The sequence below is a fragment of the Sinohyriopsis cumingii genome, unplaced genomic scaffold (genome assembly GCF_028554795.1).
Source record: "Sinohyriopsis cumingii isolate HCF-2022 unplaced genomic scaffold, ASM2855479v2 utg002140l, whole genome shotgun sequence".
Taxonomy (NCBI): domain Eukaryota; kingdom Metazoa; phylum Mollusca; class Bivalvia; order Unionida; family Unionidae; genus Sinohyriopsis; species Sinohyriopsis cumingii.
Genome location: NW_028316139.1, coordinates 48,406 through 71,816, shown reverse-complemented (window position 1 = coordinate 71,816; position 23,411 = coordinate 48,406). Strand labels below are relative to the sequence as shown.

The window sequence follows — 23,411 nt, the reverse complement described above, 5'->3', positions numbered from 1 at the left end:
GGATACATGACGTACAAGTCGTTTGAGAATCGTTTTCGAAAATGGAGTTTCACTGTGACATACCCTTTGGAGAATGGAATATTTTGTCCCAGATCTCCTTTTATACCAATGTTGACACTGTCGAAATACGACTTACTGACGGGCAAATAATGATGGTGTACAAATTCACGGTGAACGCGATAGGTGTTTTCACCTTTCTCGTCATTCGTTGTGGCATAATCCACTTTCAAAAGCATGACTTTCAGTAACGGTGCATATGTGTGTCCCATAGCTTTGTATTTCACCACATCAGGATAAACAAAGATCATATTTAATCCAAATTTAATTTGGTTCAGTTCTAAGGGTAACTAAAAAAACTTCGCAAAATTAAAGTGATTGGTGACGGATGATATTTTTGTCTCGCAGAAAAATCAGATGTTCCGATTGACACCGCCCAATGCATTGGAAACTTGACTATTGTCTGAATATACCTACTCGTTTGTTTGCACCTCTACCCTAGTTATTTAAAAAAGAAAAAGCACAAATGAGATAAAAGATGTATTGAAATCAGTTCATTTATTGATTTATAATTTCAAACATTATTATGCCGGGAGGGGGGTATATCGTCTGCGAATTCATTCCAAATGAAGGTTTTTGCGTTGCTTGCCAGTCATTTCCAAGTTTCTACACAAGTCCATTTTCAGCGAAGGGTTGTATGCACAACTACGCATGCACGAACACAGAAGCAAAACGTCGTTGCTTGCTTCCAATATGTGCAATGTATAATCATGTAAACGAAAAGAATGACAACTAGAGATTTGCCTTTCACGTGGATTTAACAAGCGGTGTAATTTCTTCGTTCATGCTTGCAAAGGGATATATGTCTAAACTCTCAACATAGCAATTTACGGAATTATTCGGTAATTACCAAATAGGAAGAAATACGTTACTCTGTTGTCTTTGTAAAAGAAACTAGTTCATAGTGTACGCAATATTGCGCCGTGTTAGTATGGAAAGTCCGTTAAGCATGAAAGGCGCAGAAAACGGCAGTGTTAGGACCACTCTGGTGAGGTCAGGTTTTAAATTATAAATCAATGAATGAATTAAGTTCTGTACACTTCTATCACATTAAAGTTATCCGTTATTGAAATCGATGGGGGGAGGGGAGCAAACAAAGGGGGAGGTATATTCAGACGATACTATCAATTACTGCACTGTAACTTTTTGCATTGAAATGTGGTCTTAATATCCCCACTCCTTTTCCGAAATACTCATTCGAAAGATAATCATTTACAAATTGTTTCGCAGTGTTGAGATATCTATCGTTTTCTTTTTTAATAAAACAAGTTCATCAGGTATTTATTTTTTAAACTAGATTTGCGTTAATAACGCAAGTATGCTTCCAATTTAGACCGAGACGTAGAGGCCCAGAAAGTTCAACAAATGATATAAATTTAAAAATGATTTAATGGAAATGAAAAAATAATCAGGCCGTGTGAAATACATGTAAATATGGCAATGAAATTTTATTTGTATAATTGCTTATCAGTACTAACATGGATTTCATTACAAAACAAAATCTAAAACCAATTACTAAAAATAAAACGTATAAAACAAATATGAATAACTATTGTACTGGCCTGAAAATATAAGTTCATTTATATATGCATATAAATAAACATATTACCAAACCATTTCTCTAAGTCAAATGAATTTTGCCTGATAAATCAATGTTCTCAGCATAGAAGGATGTACAAAAGTATGGACGGAGGAATAGAAAAGACCAAATAAGATGCCACTGTCTGATATTTTAAACGAAGCGATGAATTAACGAAGAAAAAACTAATGCAGTTGCTCAGTACCGTGTATGTATGTTTTGGTCAGAGGACTAAATGCTTTAAAAGACCCAATGACCTTGTTATAGCATCATGAGAAATACTGTTCACCCAAAATCAATCTTTATAACTCAAATGTATATATAATTTACGATGATTAATTTATAGACAATAGTTTAAACAGAGTATGCTTTACAAATATGCCTTTATAAAGGAAATTTCAACAGATGAACAATACCACAATGTTTAATTGAAAGAAATATTCAACTAATTTAAAAATTCAAGGTCTAAACTAGAACTGAATTTATTTTTCAGAATGTATACTGATAACCAACTAGATTTGCATTATTGTAATATGCTTTGTGATTGGTTCAGCTTTGCTGAACGCTTTTAAATGTTGACGAGCGGTTTAACAATTAAGCGTTTATCGTAAATAATTTTTGAGTATTTAATGAAACTTTAGCTTAGAAAATTCAAGTAGCTGATTTGCTGAAAATTCAACTTAAACTTTTTTTGTTGTTGATAGTTTAGCATATCAGCTGACAGAAAGATGCAGATAACAAGAAGAGCCTAGAGTTTAGCTATGTAAGGACTACATTATTAGATTGAAAATCGCAAAAGTAAGCTCTACAGAACAGTTTTCGCATAAAATATAGACCAATCAAACACCTTTCACGTAAAATATGAACCAATCAAGCACCTTACACATCAAATATAGACCAGTCAAACGTATTTCATATAAAATATTGACAGATCCAACAGCTTTTCCCATAAAATATAGACCAATCAAATACCTTTCACATAAATGTCGACCAATCAAACATAACTAAAAAAATATTTATTTACTTTGGCACAGTAAAAAAAAAAGACTCTTCAACAGTTTTCAGTGTGAGTTTGTCTGTTGAAACGATAAAAGGATCTGATTGGCCTGAAGACAAATCTTAACCGATTCCAACATATTCAACAAACAACACGAAAATAAACTGTCAACTGAAAGTCCAATATACACACACAATCTGTAGCCCCATCAACAAAACAAAAAAGTCGAATAAACAGGTTTTGATGAAAACTCTTAACGTCTTGTCTGCATCACTAACATGGAGACTGGATTTCCAAGTAGGGAGAACAAAAAAAAAGATTATGACCGAAAACAAATAGAAATAATTTCCCAAATTCAGAGGTTTGAAAAGTTTCCCTTCCAATTAAACCGTCAAGATGTTGCGACAGAAAACTTTAGCTATCTTTTGGGCTGGTATTCTTGTCTGATATGCTCCGATTAGTTCAAAAGCAATTTTAAGACTGGATGACATTTTTTATGTAAACTACTGCAGCGACATACATTCCAAGCATATTTATGTCTTGCAGAAATAGACAAGGTTGTCCGAATGCCTACACCTGTAAACCGAAGTCCGCCTTTTAAAAGAAACGACAACAACAAAAGAAACAGATTAATGCCAGGGCGCCATTTTAAACACCCAAAGCGATCTAATCTTCGTCTGGATGATCAGTGCTGACAGTGTAGATCAATGCAACCCATTCATCATTCAGGAATGAACAGAAGTTGGTAAAAATACTTTTGTACTCAATTTTTGAACAATTAATACTTTACCCAATGTCACTAAATTCGCCTACAAAGTCACGTCAACGAATACTTAAAATGTTCATTTCATTCCTATAATACTAATGTGACTTCCGATATCGATGGTATGCCATTGAACTACTTCAACGAAATGAAAATTTAACTTCACACATCAGTCATCATCGTGAACATCGTAGTTACTCTTCCACGTTTAAGTCTCGGTCGACTGTGCGTGTTTGCTTTCTTAAGCTTGATTCTATTACATTTTGACAATTACATAATGACAACAATGCAAATATTTAAATCGAACTAAAGAATCTTGTTATGTTATATCCGACTACTGCACACTACGGTTTACTTGACTGATGCATGCCAATCAGAATTTGTCGACCGTCGTTTGTACCCTTATGACCTATTTTGTTCCTTCGATGGGACCATCGTTTAACCTTTTCTATTTTTAAGCACATTCATGGCTGATTGACAGCATTGTTTATATTGATGTCTTTTTATCATGACTAAATCATCTCTTTCTAACCAGAAAAAAGACAAAGTCTTAAATCTGCGGTCTTTCCTTGAAAACACTATGAAAGATTTTCTTTTCAAAGTATCAGTGCACGATATGGATGTATCCGTTTTTATCAGAATTTTTTTCATCCGCTTCCGAATGGGCCTCTGACATTCCAGTTTTGTTACAGTCCCCCGGAATGTACGGGACACATTGTCTTTGAAGATTATTTCTCTAACAGACAGTTGGTATACTGAAAAGATAATTTAATCAATGAAAACTAATTTAGAATTTATCAAGTCATCTAATTGCTAGGTAAAAGATGCTTGCAACTTTGTTCACATTTTTGTATTTCAGTTATACCTAGAAACTGGTTGAATATGTTTCGGTATAATTAAATTATGCGATTTACATTACATAAACTACATCAGCTCTTTGGACACTGTAGGATAGGTTGGTGACACTTCCATCAGTCCATGCAGGCATACAAACATGCATGCATGTTTACATACATACATACATACATACATACATACACTTCGGATGCAGGAGGTCGCGGGTTCGAATACCGACCGAGTCACACCAAAGACTTAGAAAAATGGTACTAACAGCTGCCTCGCTTGGCGCTCAGCATTAAGGGGTTAGTGTTAGGACTGGTCGGTTTGATGCAGGATAATGTGACTTGGTGGGACATCATGCTACATATCTGCTGCATGATGCCCCAGTGCTAGACATCACTATAAACTGTCACACTGCAGACATCATAGCGATATGAATGAAAAATTGTTAAAGCTATGTCAAAAATCCAAATCACACACATACAGAAATGCTACCATTTCCGTGTGAGTTTAATTATGGCAATTACTTAGCGTAAGTGTAGAGGGGGCGAAAGGTCTAAGATGCTCGCATTTACAGATTACTAACAATTCACCTCTGTCCACATGGGTTTGACATAAAGCTTGCCAGTAGCTTCCTGTAGGTTGATGGTTCTTCCCTGGGTTCTCCCAGGTTATTACTCTACCAAATATACTGACCGCCATGTGTGTACGAGAGTGAAATTAAGTTCGTAATTATGAGCACTTTGAGGTATGTCAACGGCTGTTGTATTACATATATTTCAAAATTTGATGCAAAACTTTACCGTGTTTATATGTGTCGTCACACACATTCCGCTCGCTATCCTTATCTGCTGTGCAGAATTTGCGGTTGGACTTCATGGACGGGCAACTGAAATAATAATAATAATAATAACAGTTGAAGAAGAAGAAGAAGAAGAAGAAGAAGGAGCAAAGTAGCACTCAAATAGCCCCTTGTCATTAATCAGTCCCTCTTTTCTTTTGGACCCAGTTGCTTCTCTTAACCCTGCGGGAAAGGGGGAGGTGTCAGTTGTCAGTATATTTATGGAGCGTCCCGGAGCAAATTACAAGCTGTTTAACAATTAACACACACACACACAATTTTTTTTTTAAACAAGAGTCCGCACTGATACTATTGTTATTATTATTATTATTATTATTATTATTATTATAAGTGGCAACAGTAAATATCATCGTTATCTTGGTGCTGCTGCTGAGTGATAAACACTCTCTCTCTCTCTCTCTCTCTCTCGTGCATACACATACAAAATAGAATAGAATCTGTTTTTGCTTACACTCCCTTTCCTAGATGTATACCATCTTCACAACAGATCTGTGTCTTGTGATAAAAGCAGGTCTTCGCATGCTTGCAGTATCTTAGACCAAAATACTTGAGGCATACTGTTTCCGTGAGATTTTCATTCAACTGTGGTGAAGACATCTACGTGAAGAACAGATGCGGTGTGAGCATGTACATGAAAAACATATGCAGTGAAAGCTTATACATGAAGGACAGTTGCGGTGAAAACATGCACATGAACAGATTTGAGGATTAACTGATTTGTATTTAACAACGCATCACCACGTGAAATGTCTTATCGTGCTGTGACGCGCTTCAGTAAACGGACACATCAGCGATACATCGTGGTTGCCTACTCTGGGAATAATTCAAACTACAATTTTCTGGTTGCGAATCAAGTGCGCTAACCACTGGACCACCGCTGTGGCCTTGTGAAGGAAAAAGGCAATGAACTCGAGAAGAAAACGGGAATTAAATAATAGAAATTTATTTGTAAAATTCTATGGAGTTGTCATTCTCGCTGAAGACATAAAACAAACTCAAATCATTATTTAAAGGCAATTATCTGGAAATAACAAGTCATTATCATACCGATAATTATTTCTTTTGATCATTCAGTTGAGACAGTAGCGGATCTTTGAACAATGGCGAGTGAGGGTCAACTTTGGTTTGCTCTGTACCTGTATCATGAAACATGCGTGACTTTTTGGTGATGTTTGCTTGGTCGCGATGGTATAAGGATTGGTACTTGTAGGTAAGGCGATGGGTACTGTAACCCACAGACCTGTATTATAATCTCCGTAGTGGTGCACGAAGTAAAGTAATCTAATCTGTAAGATAATTAATATATATACACTTTGACTTATCAATTAAAAGTGTTTGTGTCTGTTTGATTTTTAACGTAGCTTTAACAATTGTTCAGTCATATCGCTACGATGTCTGCAGTGTGACAATTTATAGTGATGTTTAGCAATGGAGCATAATGCCGCAGACATGTAGCATCTTGTATTCACCCAGTCACATTATCTTGACACCAGGCCGACCTGGTCTTTAGCATGACTCGGCCGGGTTTGAATCCGCGACCTCCTACATCCAAGACGAACGATCTAACCACTAGGTCATCGAAGCGGTCTATCAATACCTACCTACCTACCTACATACATACATACATACCTACATACATACATAAACGATATCAGAGTAACAGCAATGTAACATCAACAATGAAGACACACTTATCAATTAAGCTGATATGGTGGATCTTTGCTAAAGATAGATGGGTAAGTTATGTCAGAAGGTCTGCCCAGCTATAGCTAGTTGTAAACGAAGCTCAGCCAAATGCTGGTACAGTCATGGAGTGGAAATGGCCTATGATATATTTTGCCGTTCATCAATCTGTTATTATTTTTATTTTTAATGACGCTTTCTTTTCAGAAGAACGTCCTGAATGTAGAATGCACGTGTAATTACATGTGAAATTAATATTCCGAGGAAAAATAAATGGAATGTGTCTTTCCTGTCACATACCTGAAGTGAATGAGTAGAGTTTTCTTGTTCATCTCTTTGCTCTGGTACATGATCCTTCACCAAGCAAGAATCAACAGAAGAATCTTCAGTACACAGAATATGAAAATAAAAGTTGAGTTGATAAATTTCGGATAGATTTTTATCATTATCACGTCCATCATGTACATATTCTAAATGTAAAAATATGTAAATCGGTGCCTTCCGTTATTTTCTACAGTGCAATGACAACACTGGACAACAAATTTTTACAAAAGTCATGTTACTGAAATAAAATTAGTCAATTCTTATCAATTTTTATGTGCTGAACACGAATATGACAGTCAAATTGCAAAATTGGCTCTAGTTTTTTTGTAATCTGCAAGAAATTAATGTTTACATAACGAAATGCATTCCAATAGTAAAAGGTCAACTGTAATAGCCTACCTATAAAAAATCAAGTCATTGACTACATCTTAGATTTCTTCGCCTGTCTCTTGTACAGCTGTTCGGGAGCATCTCTGAGGAGTGTCCAGCAGTAGTCAGCCAGCATTGTAGTGGACCATTTTCCCTGGTATCTTTGTTCCATTGTTGCGATATCTTGATGAAAACGTTCGCCGTGTTCATCACTAACAATACCACAGTTGCTAGGAAAGAAATCCAAATGGGAATGAAGGAAGTGAATCTTTAGAGACATATTGCAGCCAAGGTTCTTATACTTCATCAACATGTCTTCTACTAGTTCCTTATAGTTTTCTGCCCTAACATTTCCGAGGAAGTTTGTAGAAACTAGGCGAAAAGCATTCCATGCTTGTTTCGCGTCACCTTCCAGCAAGTTGTTGAACCGATCATCTTTGAAAAGCTCTCGAATCTGAGGACCCACAAAAACTCCCTCTTTAATCTTTGCTTCGCTGAGTCGAGGGAATTTTTCATGCAGGTATCGGAATGCTGGCAAAGTCAGGTCAATGGCTTTCACGAAGTTCTTCATCAAACCTAGTTTGATGTGAAGGGGTGGTAGCAAGATTTTCTGAGCCTCAACCAGAGCTGGGTGTTGGATATTCTTCTCTCCAATGGCTACATTCTGCCTGTGAGTCCATTCCTTCCTCATGTAGTGCATTTCCCTTGCTCGGCTATCCCACTCGCATAAGAAACACATGTATTTTGTATATCCTTGCTGCAGTCCCATTAAAAGGGCAACTACCTTCAAATCACCACAGAGGTGCCAGCTGTACTTGTTATACTCAATGGAATTCAGTAGCTGCCTTAAGTTATCGTATGTCTCTTTCATGTGGACAGCATACGCTACTGGAATAGATGGAAGAATGTTTCCATTGTGCAAAAGCACAGCCTTGAGACTCAGTTTCGAAGAGTCCACAAATAGTCTCCATTCTTGTGGGTCATGAGTGATTTTTAAAGCATTCATGAGGCCCTCAATATCGGAACAGAATATCAGATTACTTTCCTTTCTGAAGAAAGGCTCCAATTGCTGGTGGCGCTTTCGATATGCAGTAATTGTGACATCTTCTTCTAGAAGATTCCATTGTTGGAGTCTTGATCCTAGCAATTCTGCCTTGTTCTTTGATAAGTCCAAATCACGAATCAGGTCATTTAGTTCTTCCTGTGTTATTCTGTGTGGGGTTGATGATGCACCACAGTGAAAATCTGGATCACTGCATGCTGATGGACCAGGAGAAGAACAGGTCGACTCACCTTTGTCTTCGTCAGATGAATCAAGAGAATATTCTGCTGGAGGTTCTGGAATAGGAAGTCCCTCACCATGTGGAACTGGTCTCAATGCAGACGGAATGTTTGGGTAGACTATTCTCGACTTCTTTCGCTTCGTTATTCCGCCGGAAAGAGGAGGAACCAAGCAGAAGTAACAGTCATTTAGGTGGTTGCTTGGCTCTCTCCACACCATTGGGACTGCAAACGGCATTGATGACCTTTTGCAATTCAACCACTGTGAAAGCTGTGTTGTACATGTAGCACAGCATATATGCGGAGCCCAAGGCTTGTCTTGGTCACCAACCTTGCATCCGAAGTAAAGATGATATGCCTTCTTCACTTGAGAATTGATACTTTTCTTCTGGTTGGCAAATGTCACTTCCCCACAAATATAGCAAAAATTGTCCGCGGTATTAACACACTTTCGAGGCATTACTGTTCTTTATTGTACGTAAATGGATAAAATAATAAGTTTTATGTAACAGTAGCTTGAACTGTCTCGCACAACGTCTAAAATATTTTAAATGCTGAACCTATCTGATTGGGCTTTATATAGTACACTGCTTACGTCAGCTTCAGCAGCCGCCTGGCATTAGTATAATAGGCCTACACATGTATAGTACACTGCTGACGTCAACTTACTTCAGCAGCCGCATGGCATTAGTATTGCATTGCATCAGAAAATTATGCAATCAACTGTGGATGATGTGAGCATGATGGTATTATGCAATGTTACATCATTATTCCGGATGTTGCTGCAGTCCTACTGGAGAAATTTACACAGTGAAACATAGAAAATGAGGTATATGAATATCTTCAAAACGAGAGCCAATACAAATTTTTCACGGTTATATTCGTGTTCGGCACACCAAAATACTACAGATTAGGGCCTTTTCAAGTCAGTAATGATTTCACTGTTGACCAGTGCAATAATCCATTAGTAAGGTAATCAGTTATTCTCTATCTTACCTATAATGTTTGAGGTCATGACAACGAATATAATGAATATCTAGACATGGGAAAAGTTGACCTCATTTTATCATGTGTATGATTTTCAGTACATACCGTTGACTGATGTTTACATCTTTGCCCTTAATAATGTAACTCACAAGCGGTCTCACTGCCGAAGGAATAAAATGACGCATGCGTGAATCTGGCTTGAAGTCAGTGACTTCCCTTCTTCCAAGGACCTCAAGACAACGGGTCTCACTAAACACCCCAACACTCTCGAACAACACATCAAGACTTACTACTACTTTACCTACTTTAAATTTCAACAACAACACAAAGAAACAAAAAAAAGTGAATATTTAGCTATTATTTATGTAACGGGAAAGGTCAAAGAGTTGCCAAGGGAAATAACTCCCATTTAGACGAAGATATTCGGGTGCAGTAACATAAATATTTATCAGCATTTATAAATAAGTAGCAATACCACATGGAAGCAAGACATTTCGACCCCAAGAAAATTCCAAAGACATTTCGACCCCAAGACATTTCAACTCCAGCCAAGGGACAATTCGCCCCCAATTCATGCATATCTAAAACAATAATGAGCACTAATACTAACGTCCACTAATCACATCATTATTCATTGACGTCTGCAATTAAAGAAGATACGAACACATCTCTAAGTCACCGAAAAAGATGTCAACAGTTAATTATAGTTAAAGTAACATTTATTAAGTTAATGAATGCACGCTAAACTGAATGAAAAGAAATAATTTACCGTGCACTATAAATCTGCATAAAAAATCAGATTTTTTAGAAACAATAATTAGCACACTGCTAATGTCATTCCCACTAACCACACGGTTATTCACTGATGTCTGCAATTTAGAAAAATATGTAAACAGTTAATTATAATTAAAGTCACTTTTATTAAGTTAATCAATGTACGCTAATTTGTATGAAAAGACAAAGGGTTGAAAATTAAATGCACCACACCACGCTTTAAATTTGTACAAAAGGGCCCAACATTTTCATTACATGCCAATTTTTATCCTAAGCTTTAATAAAGGTGTATGACATACTTGTGTGTAAAATTTGGATTAATTTACAGTAAATACAGTTTATAGTATGATATTTCGATCGGATATATTTTGGTATAATATGAACTGAACTGTGTTAATTGTGACGATGTTATTTTATCCGTGTAAAATATCATACTCATTTCAGGCCTCGCCAACTTGCTTTGTCTTGTAATAGATGCGGGAAATGGCAGCATCGCATTTGCGATACAGGTTAGTGTAATGTTTTTTTTATATATATATTCTGTCTGTCAATCTTCCTCTTTTAAATATTTATTTATTTCTGAATTTCTGAGTTGAACTTACTGAGTAGCTTAGATGTGGTTTTTATATTCATATATTTTAGATATAAAAATACATATAAAATGATCATATTCCATCAAGCTCACCAACTTCATACAGTTCTAGAATTTCTTTATTTTTAGAACATAATGTAAATAATAAAATATCGAAAAAGTGAACGATTAGCAAACATTCTAATTTCAATATTTCAGACTGACTCCAAAATTGTTTGTAGTAATTGCGAGGCATTAAATGTTTGACTTTAAATACCGATATATGATGTTCTGTAGCGTCAAAGGTATCTTACTTCTAAATTAATTATTACTGAGCATGAAGTTAGTAGCGAAATCTTCTTTACAATAAATAAATACTACGATTACAGATACATATAAATTCTTAATAATATTTAACTTTCCAAAACACAATATATATTTTATGATTAGTAGTATACAATAAAATTTTTTTTTTAAAAGTTTCAAATCCTTCAACATAGAATTAGACGTATAGCTGTATTTAAGCAATTAAGTGTAATGATTCATTACCTTTTTATTCTATCAGTCTTCCTCTCTTAAATATTTATTTATTTATTTATTTCTGAGTTGAACATGCCAAGTAGCATAGATGTTGCTTGAGAACACTTAGTAATTACTGTGTATTTTCCTTTTGTGATTTCATGTACTTTGATTTCTGTATACGTTTAATGTCCTTGAGGAAAATCTCTGTCTTTTGCTTTTCGGATTTGCACATCCAGACGCTGGCATGGCAAATGTGTTCTTTTTTCGTTAACTGATAATTCCCGCTGTCGTGAAGAGCGTGCTAACATCCATGAAATGGATCTTCGTCACGCTGAAAAGTTGGTCATTAGGTCTTGCGCGTGTTGTGGTTTCCAGTCAACGGAAAGTTTTAGAATGTTGTTGATGGACTCTGCATTGTCATTAGTCAAATTCACGCGTACAAAATTTTTGCAGCTAGATTTTTGAAAAAGTATATCTGTAGTCCTGGTTTTAAGTTATTTATAAAGTATGATGCATTTGTCGGATACTGTTCATTGATGATTGCTTCCAGAAGTTCCTATCGACTTTCAAAATATATTGTAGTATTTGCGTGTGCGATGCCACCGGTACCAAATATTTGGGTCATTATTATATCACGTTCACCCTTTTCCACCCATGTTTTATTTTGAAGGAAAAGCCTGACAGTATCCATTATACTATCGTGTTACTCGTCAGTAACTCTTTATGCAATTTGTTTTGTAAATATAATGCGAAGAAAGCACGATTTGCTAGAGAACTCAGTAATCAATAAATATGCATTACTGTTTGATGGTGTTGATGATGTCCTAATTTACGAAAAGTTAATTTTATATTTTCTTTATCGGAACTCTGGAAAGTTATTTTGGTAAAAATAAATGTAAATGCTATAGCTCATATATTTTTTTCGATTTCAGCTAGAAACGTGCTATATTAAATAAATTTAAAACGATGAAAATCTACCTTTTATATTATATATATGCTTTCGAAAACATTAATAACTTTTAGATCATTTTAAAAAAAAATTTAGAAATGCATATTTTCAATAGCTGTCATAGTTTTTCACTAACTATTGGGTGAAAATATTCCGAAATGTTTACAAAACTAATCCCTGCAAACATCAAGTCTCGGGAATACTGTACATTATGATGTCCGCTCCAAGAATTGGCTAATTACTCACTTTGGTAAGTAGCTTTTCCATACCAAGTCCCCACAATCAACAAATAATCACTAAAATCTAACAACGTTATAAACAGAGACACAACGTCCTTGTCTGATGAAGCCATGGTTGTATAAGAGTTTTATCAAGTGCATATGTGCCAGAAGCTTCTCGTGGGTCGGTGGTTCTTCCCGGGGTTTTCCTGGGTTCTTCCTCTACCATTAATACTGGCCGTCATGCATAGCCTATTGTGTGCTGAAAAATGGCGTTAAACCCTAGAACAACAACAACATCAAGTGCATATGACCCGCCATCATCCTCACTAATCCATCATTTAAATTATAGAGCGCGATTTTCAGGATATTTTATACTTTTTAAAAACAATACCTTAATTATATTTTCTTAAAGGCATTTTCCAGCTTCGCTAGCCAAAGTTCATATATGGTAACCCTATCTACAGATTGGTGGATCGATCAGATATATCTGTGGTTTGTTCTAGTGAAATCTATTGGATTTCATTGTTGCCTCCCTTAGTATGTAATGCCAACTAACCAGCAACGTGTAACAGCAGTGCTTTGTACATTGACCGAAAATAATAAATATAACTCGTTAACTTGTTACCTTGTGTTTTGGACTCGATCTGATCATCTTTGCATTTGCATCTACCCGTATAGTATAATGTTCGAGCACCTAGAAAGATACATGACAAACCTGAATCAATTTTGGGACGATTCAGGCCAATACAGCGATGAAAGTTTGAATGCTCATTTCCCCTTTACATTTGCTCGAAAATAGCACATCTTCGCTCATATGATGTCATTCTACCTAAGAATCCCATCTCCGATGCGCCTTTACGCTGAAGCATGAACCCTGAACCAATTATTGCTTTGTATTTGTTAATTAATGCCTCTCTCTCTCTCTCTCTCATGATCATGATCATGATCGTCAGCACATTGGGGCAAGGGGGGGGGGGCGTGTACTTATCCTCACTGATTTCACCTCTAAGAATGTTATCGCATACAACCGTAAAACTTAGGTGATAGCTACATGTTTGTCAGCCGAATCCCACCCCAGAAATAAAAACAATTATTCTGAACGCACCCCTGCGATCTCTCTCTCTCTCTCTCTCTCTCTCTGGGAGTCAGCACACAGGAGCATCGGGGCAGGCACTTGTCCTCCCCGATTTCACCTCTAAACATGTTATAGCATACATCCATAAAACTTGATAATGAGAGCTACATGTTTGCCCGCCTACCCCACCTAAACAAAATTATGAGGGCGCCCCTGCACTGCACTCTGAACGTAAATGTATTCTGCTAAGCGTACATTATTAAACTGAATCTAACTGAAACGATCACCTGTCTCTTACCTGCGTTAAAGCTGATCTCGTCTCTGTACAAGCATTTGAGTTACGCCGTAAGCTCCTTCCCCTTGGATGTATGTATCTGAATCGCACGGTTAGCGCCTCCCCCTGCTGTATACATGTATTTGAGACTGACGGATAGCTAATCCTAGGCCGATAAATCAATCCCCCAGATCTGTGTTGTTACTGATGGATGATACATAGGTCTGATGTCACCTAAACCGAAATCAATACCATCACTGGGGTGGGGCTGATATATCGGCCTTAGCTGATCCCTATGTATTCATGTTTTACAAAGAAAACTCCACCTCTCTCGATACGTGTATCTTAGTTACACGCAGATTCCTCTTCCTTCAGTATACATGTAAGCGGATTCATTTGATAAGGGAAGAAGAACGCGCGCTACCAAACTTTGGGGTGCAAATCAATTTCTGTTGAACAGAATCAACACAGACATATATAATTATTACGTATTACTGACGAATGATAAATTCGATTATTATTGCCTAGAGGAAATCACCATGCTAATTCCCAGTATGTTATTGTTATCCAAAGCCTGCTGTGTAGAGAAGCTTACAATAAATAACTCTTAAGCACAGAAATAGGTGAAACTATAAAATAAATAAACATACCACAGCAGCCAACCTCCAGGCCTCTAAGGTCAACACTCGTGCGTACTGTTTCATTGCAGCAAATGAACCCAACTCCGTATTGCACAAGACTAGAAATATTTTGTTTGTTTCCACAAAGCAAACCTGAAACTATAAATAAGGTCTTATCAGTGTAAAATAACACACACACGCAAACACACACACACACACACACACACACACACACACTTGTGCGTGCCTGTGTGTGTCTGTGTGTGTGTGTGTGTGTGACAATTTCTCAGAAAATAATTCTTTTTCTTATCGATTTCACGCAGATATGATTCGATCAATCAAGTTTGCCAGGCCCGTTAGTAAGTGGCTACCAGAATCCTAACTTCCGATAGCCACTTCAATCTGACCCCACACCTCAATTTAAATATCAAATGTAAACAAATGGGGTGGGAGGAATAAGAGGAAACTCGTATTACCAGCATAGGAACCATCGGACGCACACATAAGAACGAAACACAGAGAAGCAGAGAGGCTGAGAAAGAAGACGGCAAACAACTTACCTGGTAAAACAAATAGAGCGAGACAGAAAGTATATATGAGACGATAACAAGTCTGTTCCATTACGTTCATGAGAGATCGGCTGCTTTGAAATTGATGATATGAAGCTATACGTCATCGTTTAAATAGCACTGATGTAGTTTTGTGCGTTATATAGGAAAATAACTATTTGGGAATCCCATAAAACTATTTTCGGCCATCGATTAAAAAATACAGACACCATGCTTTTTATCATCAATAACCGATCCTCATGAATGAATTACTTATTCTATTTGAAACTATTTTGTCGTCAACGTTGAGGTCCTCGAGGTCGTCCTAGTAATTATCGCTTGACGATCTGCGTAACATGTTAGTAGTAATAGGGGGTACTTTAGCGTCAATGGGACTTGAACGTTAAAATATGGGGTTTGCACAATGGCCTCCATGGGAATTTAGCATGTCAATGTCACCTGGAGGTCAATGAGAATTGAACATTGGGTGGCGTTATGGGGTTTATAGGGTCAAAACTTTTTATAGGGTGAAATGTATTTGTAGGGACAAAGGGTTGATAGGGACAAACATAGACATACAGAAACAAACACATACACATCCAAACACACATAAAATAGGACAAAAATGTTCTAAAGAAAGACTCACAGATAGAATAGAGACTCGAAAAAGAAGAGTCTATTGTATGGGTTCAAAACACGTATTCAAGTATATACATGGGCTCTCTAGCCTTTTTTTTTTTTTGGTCTAATCACTATCCATTTAATACATAAACATTTGGACATGAAACAAACCTATTTACGAGTTATTTAGTTCTTGGTTCTAGTAAATTACTGTTTAAAATTAAATTTCACTCCTTTCTAAAATCACTTCATTTGCAACATATTTACATTTAATGTTCATTTATAAAAGAAAGCTAAAACAAAACAAAACATGTAACAACCAATCAAATAGGACAAAGTTCATGTTCTTTCTATATCCGTCACACACGTTTTCAAAAATCTGGTCAGCTACCATTTGTGTCCCAGCGTAGTTTCCCATCACGTACTCCCTTTCATTCGTAAATCTGCTGTTACGTCCATCGTGCTGGGTACACTTATCGGTAAGCAGATCAAGTACAGTCATCGTCTTCTTCCAATGGCGGTACAACATATGCCATATGAATAGTCACTTTTCCATCGATGATGTCAAATTTTTCTCTCATCATTTGCACGTCTTCTATAGCCCTCAAAAGTTTGGAAGAAGTTAGTTCTGCAGGTGTGCTAAACCCAAGACATACAGGCGAGTTCAAACTGCTGTGATACATAGATAGGCTCAAACGACCTCGATCTTTGTCTTGGCAATGACATTTGAGTTCCTCTAACAGTGAGCCAAGTAGGTCCGTAATAAAATCTGCTACTTCCTCGGCTGGAACGTCAGACACGAAGTTTTTCAATTTCACCGTGTAGGTGTAAGTTATCGTCCTAGATTTTCTCGAGGTCGCAGTCTAAGTCATTTGGATGCTTAAATACTCCTTTAGGTCTACTGAATCCTTTCCCTTCTTGAGCGCACCTTGCTGTGACGGTATGGTGGTGAAAGAGTTCAATGATATTTGTTCCTTCTCATTTTTATTCTGCGTAGAGTGATTCATCTTTCTCGTCGCTTGTCCTCGCAATGAAGTGTCGTTCCTAGAAGTCGTCCCTTTATATACTGGGTGATATCAGCATGTCCATAAGGTAAAGTTTTGTGGTCTAGAAGTTGCACTGGTTGCACGTAATGTGTCATGACGTTAGTATATAAACAACTAAGATGTGGTACTGCATTGTTGATGTGATCGTGAGGCATAGAATCACGCCTGAGCTTCTCGTTGGACTTGAGTCTTACTCTCGATACTTGCTGTTTAAAAGGATTCATTTTTCTCTATTGACATTGGTAGTGACAATGAACTATCGGTCCCTTTTTATATGCTGACCAATATCGACGTGACCGTACGGCAAAGCGAAGTGGTTGGGAAGCCTCGCTCGCTTCTGGTACACGATTTGATACAGTTTTTCCGAGGGTCGACTGACGATTTGGTCAGTGGGTAAATGTACAATCTTGTGCCGTTCGATAGTGGTCACTTTAAAGTTTCCATCCTGTTCAGACTGCAAGGCTTCTTTTAATACGCCAAAGTATTCTTTCAATACTTTATAGCCTGCTCCGCCAAGATACATTCTCCAGACTTAGCAGAACTATCATATCAAGAAATAAGGTAAATACGACAACAATTTACTTTATATGGGTATTTACATACCGTATATACTCGCTTTTTTAGACGAGTCAAACTGCAGATAACAATGATCAAGATTTATCGTAACATAATGTGCCTGCAGAAGGGTCTAAGTTGTTTGTTATACTGATTACTCCTAACAAAAATGCACATACCCAGATCTGCCGGGCCATTGTGGGACGCCATATCTGGGTCTGCGCTTTTTGTACTTGGTCTCGTCTTATCAGAAGTATAAAAGGTAAGTGCAAGAAATGAAGGTATGGACGAAGTTTTGTGACCATACGTGCACTTGCGTTTTAAGCAAAATCCTGCATGCAAATACCTACTCCTACCTTCAATAAAACTGTTAATACAAAAGTGACTGCCATCAATATTGACCTACTTTTTGCCGATGGTAGTACCGTCAAGGACAACGTATCATTTAGCGTCAGGATTCTTCGACAATAACTTCGGAGTCCCAGGTCCGGCCCTAGGGCAAGGCGAACAAGGCAAACGCCTTGGACCTCTCGCGCTTTCAGAAAATCAAATCCGCAATGCAATTTTTTTGCTTGTGGGCCCCAGTTTTTATGTACAAATTTAATGCCGCAATCAGCGACCTAGTATAACAAACCAAAAAAAAGTCAAATACACAAGTGAAGTCAAAAAGGTCCATATTTTTGGATATCTATATCAAAACAATGCATAAGAATATTATCCACTTGACCAAAGAAGTCAGAGGCAGCTCACAGCAGAAGACGTTTATGCACCCACCCACCCCAGATTTATACCTGCAATTTTCATGCCCGAAGGTCATTTTTGACACCATGTGATGCTCACAGTGCAAACACAAACCCTTTTCCTAGATGACAGTTCTGCAAAACAGTGTATACTAAACAGGCTGATGCGATTGAAAATAGTTGTCATCAAAGCCGTTTTTGAGATATTCTACTTGCTCCAAACCCATGTCTTTACTGCTATGGGAGGCTAGCTCCTCTTTCTAGCCGACTATTTGTATTTCACTATCAACATACTGCAGAGTAACTATGGAAGGTATACATCAATTTCAAGAACAACACAAGCCCAAAACACCTAGTTCACAAATATATCCATACCTTTAAATAGTAAAGAATAATAGCTGAAAATGTCTTAAGTTAAGAAATTTGACAGGGGCCAATTTACGAAACTGGATCTTGCCAGCATCATTGCTTGCTGCCTTGGGCCCCGCATGGAGACTTGGGTCCCGCACATCCTAGGGCTGGGTCTGCGGAGTCCGCGCATAACAACTTGGGTATAGTCGTCGATCTATGTTTTCTTTGCCAATGTATTCTTGTATTTTTATGCTCCCGTTGGCAATCCGCCAAAAATGAGTATCATTGAGTAATGGGCACTATATTGCGGTTGTGGCAGTATCAGCGCCTGGGACATGCGAGAGGTATTTTCTTTGGCTATTAATAGCCAATTAACATACGACATCTATCTTATCGAAAACGAGGCAAAGATACGCATTACACAGTTCATAAATTTGCACTTCGTCGCGTTTAATTTTAATAATGTTTAAGGCAACCCATCAGTATTTGGCAAAGATCGACATATTAGCAGAAACGCTGGGCCCGATTTGGATCATTTTGGCGGGGCCCCTGGATTTACACCTGGGACCCCCAATGAGCACGGCATTTGGAAATCAAATCTCAAACAAGTTTTATATAATATTGAACTTAAAATTTTCTTCCATTGCTTTAAAATAACTTTCTCTCTATAGATTTTTTTTTTAAATTACTAACACGCGGGGGCCCTGTGAGCGCTTCCCGATTGAACCAAATCGGTCCAATCGGCCCAAGGCCGACCCTGCATGTAAGAGTTTTCAGCAAATCTGACAAACATTCCGAGGTTCAAGAGCTTATAGAAGAATGATGGTATGTCAATCAACTGAAAACAGGCGATGAGATATCGTGTGTTTTTATTAGTAAGGACAATTTATCAGAGTTACCAAAAATGAAATTAGCCCAGCAAACCACGCTGCGCTCTGTCTAAAACTAAGAAAATTAATTAGAATGTAGCCCAGGCTAATGAGATAACAAAGCGCATTATTAATTTTTGGCGCGCTTGCCAATAGATCGCTGGGTATAGCTAATTACATTATGTTTGCTTCTCTTTCGACCCTGGTTTAAGGTGCTGAGATCCCTGATTTCCAGTGGAACTACCTGTTCTATTAAAACCTATGGAGTTCGATGCGATTGCGGAGGCTACACTGATAAATCGATGTCTTCCGAAGGATGTCCAAGGGCGAGATGCTAGCAAATATTTGAAGTATATTAATATTATTATATTGTTAGATCACGCATTTTCTTTTAAAAACGCTGTTTGTATGATTTGATCAATTTCCCCAACGTCCTTAACTTGATTGCGCATGTCCATATGCGTTTTTGAACTTGAGGTCTGGATGACTGCGCGGAAGCCCATATGCTCCAAAAGCTTTGTTGTAAACGTCTCACAACTGAAACGAATGATACCCCACAAACGCTTACAACATGGCATTTGATCAATGCTGGGTTCTTGAACATTCCCGCCAGGGCCGGCCTTATGCCGGTTGGACCTATTTGATCCTATTGAATCCCACGCTCACAGAGGCCCTGCGCATTTGTAATTTTGAAAAAGATATCTTTATAATTAGTAAGTTTAAAGAAAAAAAATTAAAACATTTATTTCTGCCTATACATGAAAAGAAAGTAAATGTACAATAAGAAATTGGTAATATAAAATTATGTGCAGAAATTAAAATATACATTAGTTAGAAGTTAGTCAAGCAATGAACATCATTTACAGAGGATAAACATAGGACGCAGTAACTTATGTATCAACTCAGGCCCCTTCAGAGATTAAGAGAAACCCTTGTCCCTTCGAGAGATTGATGCCTCTAGGCCAGGGCTTTCATGCGGCCGCCAAGTGTTTTCATGCGGCCTAGGAACAAGGAGAGTATGACATTAATACTAAAAGTCGAAAAAGCGATGCGCCAATAATGTGTAAGAAAAAATCTTAAATATTTAATCTGAGAGTTAGATTGCGGTAATGAGCAGATAAGAATTAAGCATGGCGTCAAAAATCCATTGTATTTGGTAATTATACTCCTGCCGACGATAAGCTTTTTCTCTGCCAAGAATGTTGAGATATCTTAGAGTTTCTTATCGAATGTCATGTTTCATTGGTGAAAGAATGCTAATGATTGATTTTAATGCAAGATATAATGTTATTTCGCATTCTTTGTGCTCACGGTACAAAAGACGATTGTTCACAAACATTTATTAACAAGCAGGACTTTTTGTCCCTAAACAAAACAAACCTAACAAAATTTGCTTCTTTACGTAAATGTCTGTGAGGTCCTTGCAGATCAGGATACATGTTGGGGAGGGGGCAGATCATCGTGTGTCGTGCAGCAATGCCTTTGTCCCAGTCGAAAGGTATACCCCTTCTCCTTCATGACATACGGCTGACACAACATGGTTTTTATCTTACCGATCACATGTTGACAAAAGATACACGAATTATTAAATTCTACTCCGCTAGCTCTGAAACAAATTGTCGACTTAAATAATAATACTGTGCTTCTTATACAGGAGTCTGTTTTAAATACTATCCTTAAAAGAACATATAATCAAAACGCAAAACTGTCTTGATCAATGAATGTCCATTGAGTACCTGAAAGGGCTAGACTGTTGAGAAGGACATGGGTTGAATACGGGAGGCTTACTGTACGTCAGCTACATAGCAACACAGGATTGCCAAGAGAGCATATATAAAATTTTGAAAGCGAGCTATCAATATATACGAGGAAAGTGTATTTAATTATTTAGACGAAGCAGCAAACTCTAAAAGCTTGCTTCGAATTGAACATTTGATGGAGAAACAGCATGCAGTCCGCACCTATTAATCATATGTGCACAAATACATGCCGGCGTACACACACACACACACACACACACACACACATACATACACACATTCATACATACATACATACATGCATGCACACACACACACATTCATACATACATACATACATACATACATACATACATGCACACACACATACATACATACGTATGTACATAGATACCTACATACATACATACCTACATACACACATTCATACATACATACATACATGCATGCACACACACACACATTCGTACATACATACATGCACACACACAACATACATACATACACACATTCATGCATACATAAATACATGCATGCACACACACATTCATACATACATACATACATGCACACACACATACATACATACATACATACATACTTACATACATACATACATATATATATACATACATACATACATACACACATTCATACATACATATATACATGCATGCACACACACACACATACATACATACATGCATACACACATTCATACATACATACATGCATGCACACACACATACATACACACACATACATACATATATACATACATACACACATTCATACATACATACATACATGCATGCACACACACACATTCATACATACATATATACATACATGCACACACACATACATACATATATACACACACATACATACATACATACAATCATACATACATACATACATGCACACACACACATACATACATACATACATACATGCACACACACACATTCATACATACATACATGCATACATGCATGCACACACACACACATTCATACATACATACATACATGCATGCACACACATACATACATACATGCATACATGCATGCATGCATACATACATAGATACATACATACATGCACACACACAAACATTCATACATACATACATACATACACACACACACATACATACATACATACATACATGCACACACACACACACATACATACATGCACACACACACACGCACGCACGCACGCATACATACATACATACATACATAGATCAGGAACTTTAATTTATCATTTTTGAAAACAGTGAGTGAGTTATTTCGATTTTTGACGTAACTTTAACAATTTTTCATTTTTTTTTTTCGCTACGATGTCTGCAGTGTGGCATCTTGCCGCAGACATGTAGTATGATGTCCCACCCAGTCAAATTATCCTGACACCAGGTCGACCAATCCTAACGCTGACCTCTAAATGATGAGCGCTTAGCGAGGTAGTTGTTAGAACCATTGTCATAAATCTCTGGTACTACTCGGCCGAGTTTCAAACCCGCGACCACCGCATCCGATGCAGACGCTCTAACAATTAGCGGTACCACGAAAACAACTGTTACATAATAATAATGAAGCGGAAGAGTAAACAAAGTTCAATATGAATCTTGAGAAGTCAAGGTACGAAATGAAGAAAAGAAATATTAATGTTTCCTTTGTCATGAACAAAAAGTATCCAATTAATTTTTTACTTGAATAAGAGATGGAATGCTTGACTGCATGTTTAAATACTTCCATTAAAGAAATAGAGACTTATCTTCAAGACTTGGAACATCCTGAACTGATTTTAACAAAGTAACTTCAAATTCATGGTGATAAAACGAAGCTTGGTTTTTCATTAAAGGGTAAGTTTTCAGATGTCTTCCATGTGAAGTAGTTATATAGTCAGCCTTTTCATTCAAATCTGGCAACAATTCACAATATATTCAGTTACTTAAATTATTTTTTTAAATTCTGATAAATATAAAATATTTAATTTTTAGAAAGTTTTGACTTTATTCATCAAAGAGATTTCCGCATTAAGCTTCTCAAACACTGGATCTACTGTATTGACAAAATGAAATAATACCTGCAATTATGCAAATCTGCAATCATTTGGCTGAGCATGGCACTGATCTTTTAACAGTTGCTTGATGATGATAATATTT

The 23,411-nt window shown here is 37.1% G+C and overlaps 1 protein-coding gene and 1 long non-coding RNA gene across 10 annotated transcripts in view; one reads left to right on the top strand and one right to left on the bottom strand.

Annotated features, from left to right (window-relative positions):
* The first annotated feature begins 697 nt into the window (after window positions 1-697).
* Window positions 698-23,411, top strand: part of LOC149770991 (uncharacterized) — a 34,096-nt gene continuing 11,382 nt past the window's right edge. For 2 of the 9 annotated variants that reach the window (XR_016418416.1, XR_016418418.1), the window contains exons 1-3: window positions 3,249-3,378; window positions 6,989-7,192; window positions 10,961-11,025. This is a non-coding gene — a long non-coding RNA (uncharacterized LOC149770991). Of the gene's footprint in view, window positions 900-3,179; window positions 3,379-6,988; window positions 7,193-10,960; window positions 11,026-19,690; window positions 19,823-20,655; window positions 20,977-23,411 lie in introns of those variants that run through there. The other 7 variants (XR_016418417.1, XR_016418420.1, XR_016418414.1 and 4 more) reach the window with 5 other exon arrangements.
* LOC149770992 (uncharacterized) lies at window positions 1,429-15,512 on the bottom strand. The gene is made up of 7 exons (XM_089948917.1): window positions 15,309-15,512; window positions 14,779-14,907; window positions 13,405-13,473; window positions 7,082-7,164; window positions 5,550-5,695; window positions 5,040-5,125; window positions 1,429-4,151 (listed from the first exon to the last, which is right to left on the bottom strand). Exons 1-7 carry the CDS (start codon window positions 15,376-15,378, stop codon window positions 3,835-3,837), a joined length of 900 nt encoding a protein of 299 aa, XP_089805043.1. The 5' UTR covers window positions 15,379-15,512; the 3' UTR covers window positions 1,429-3,834.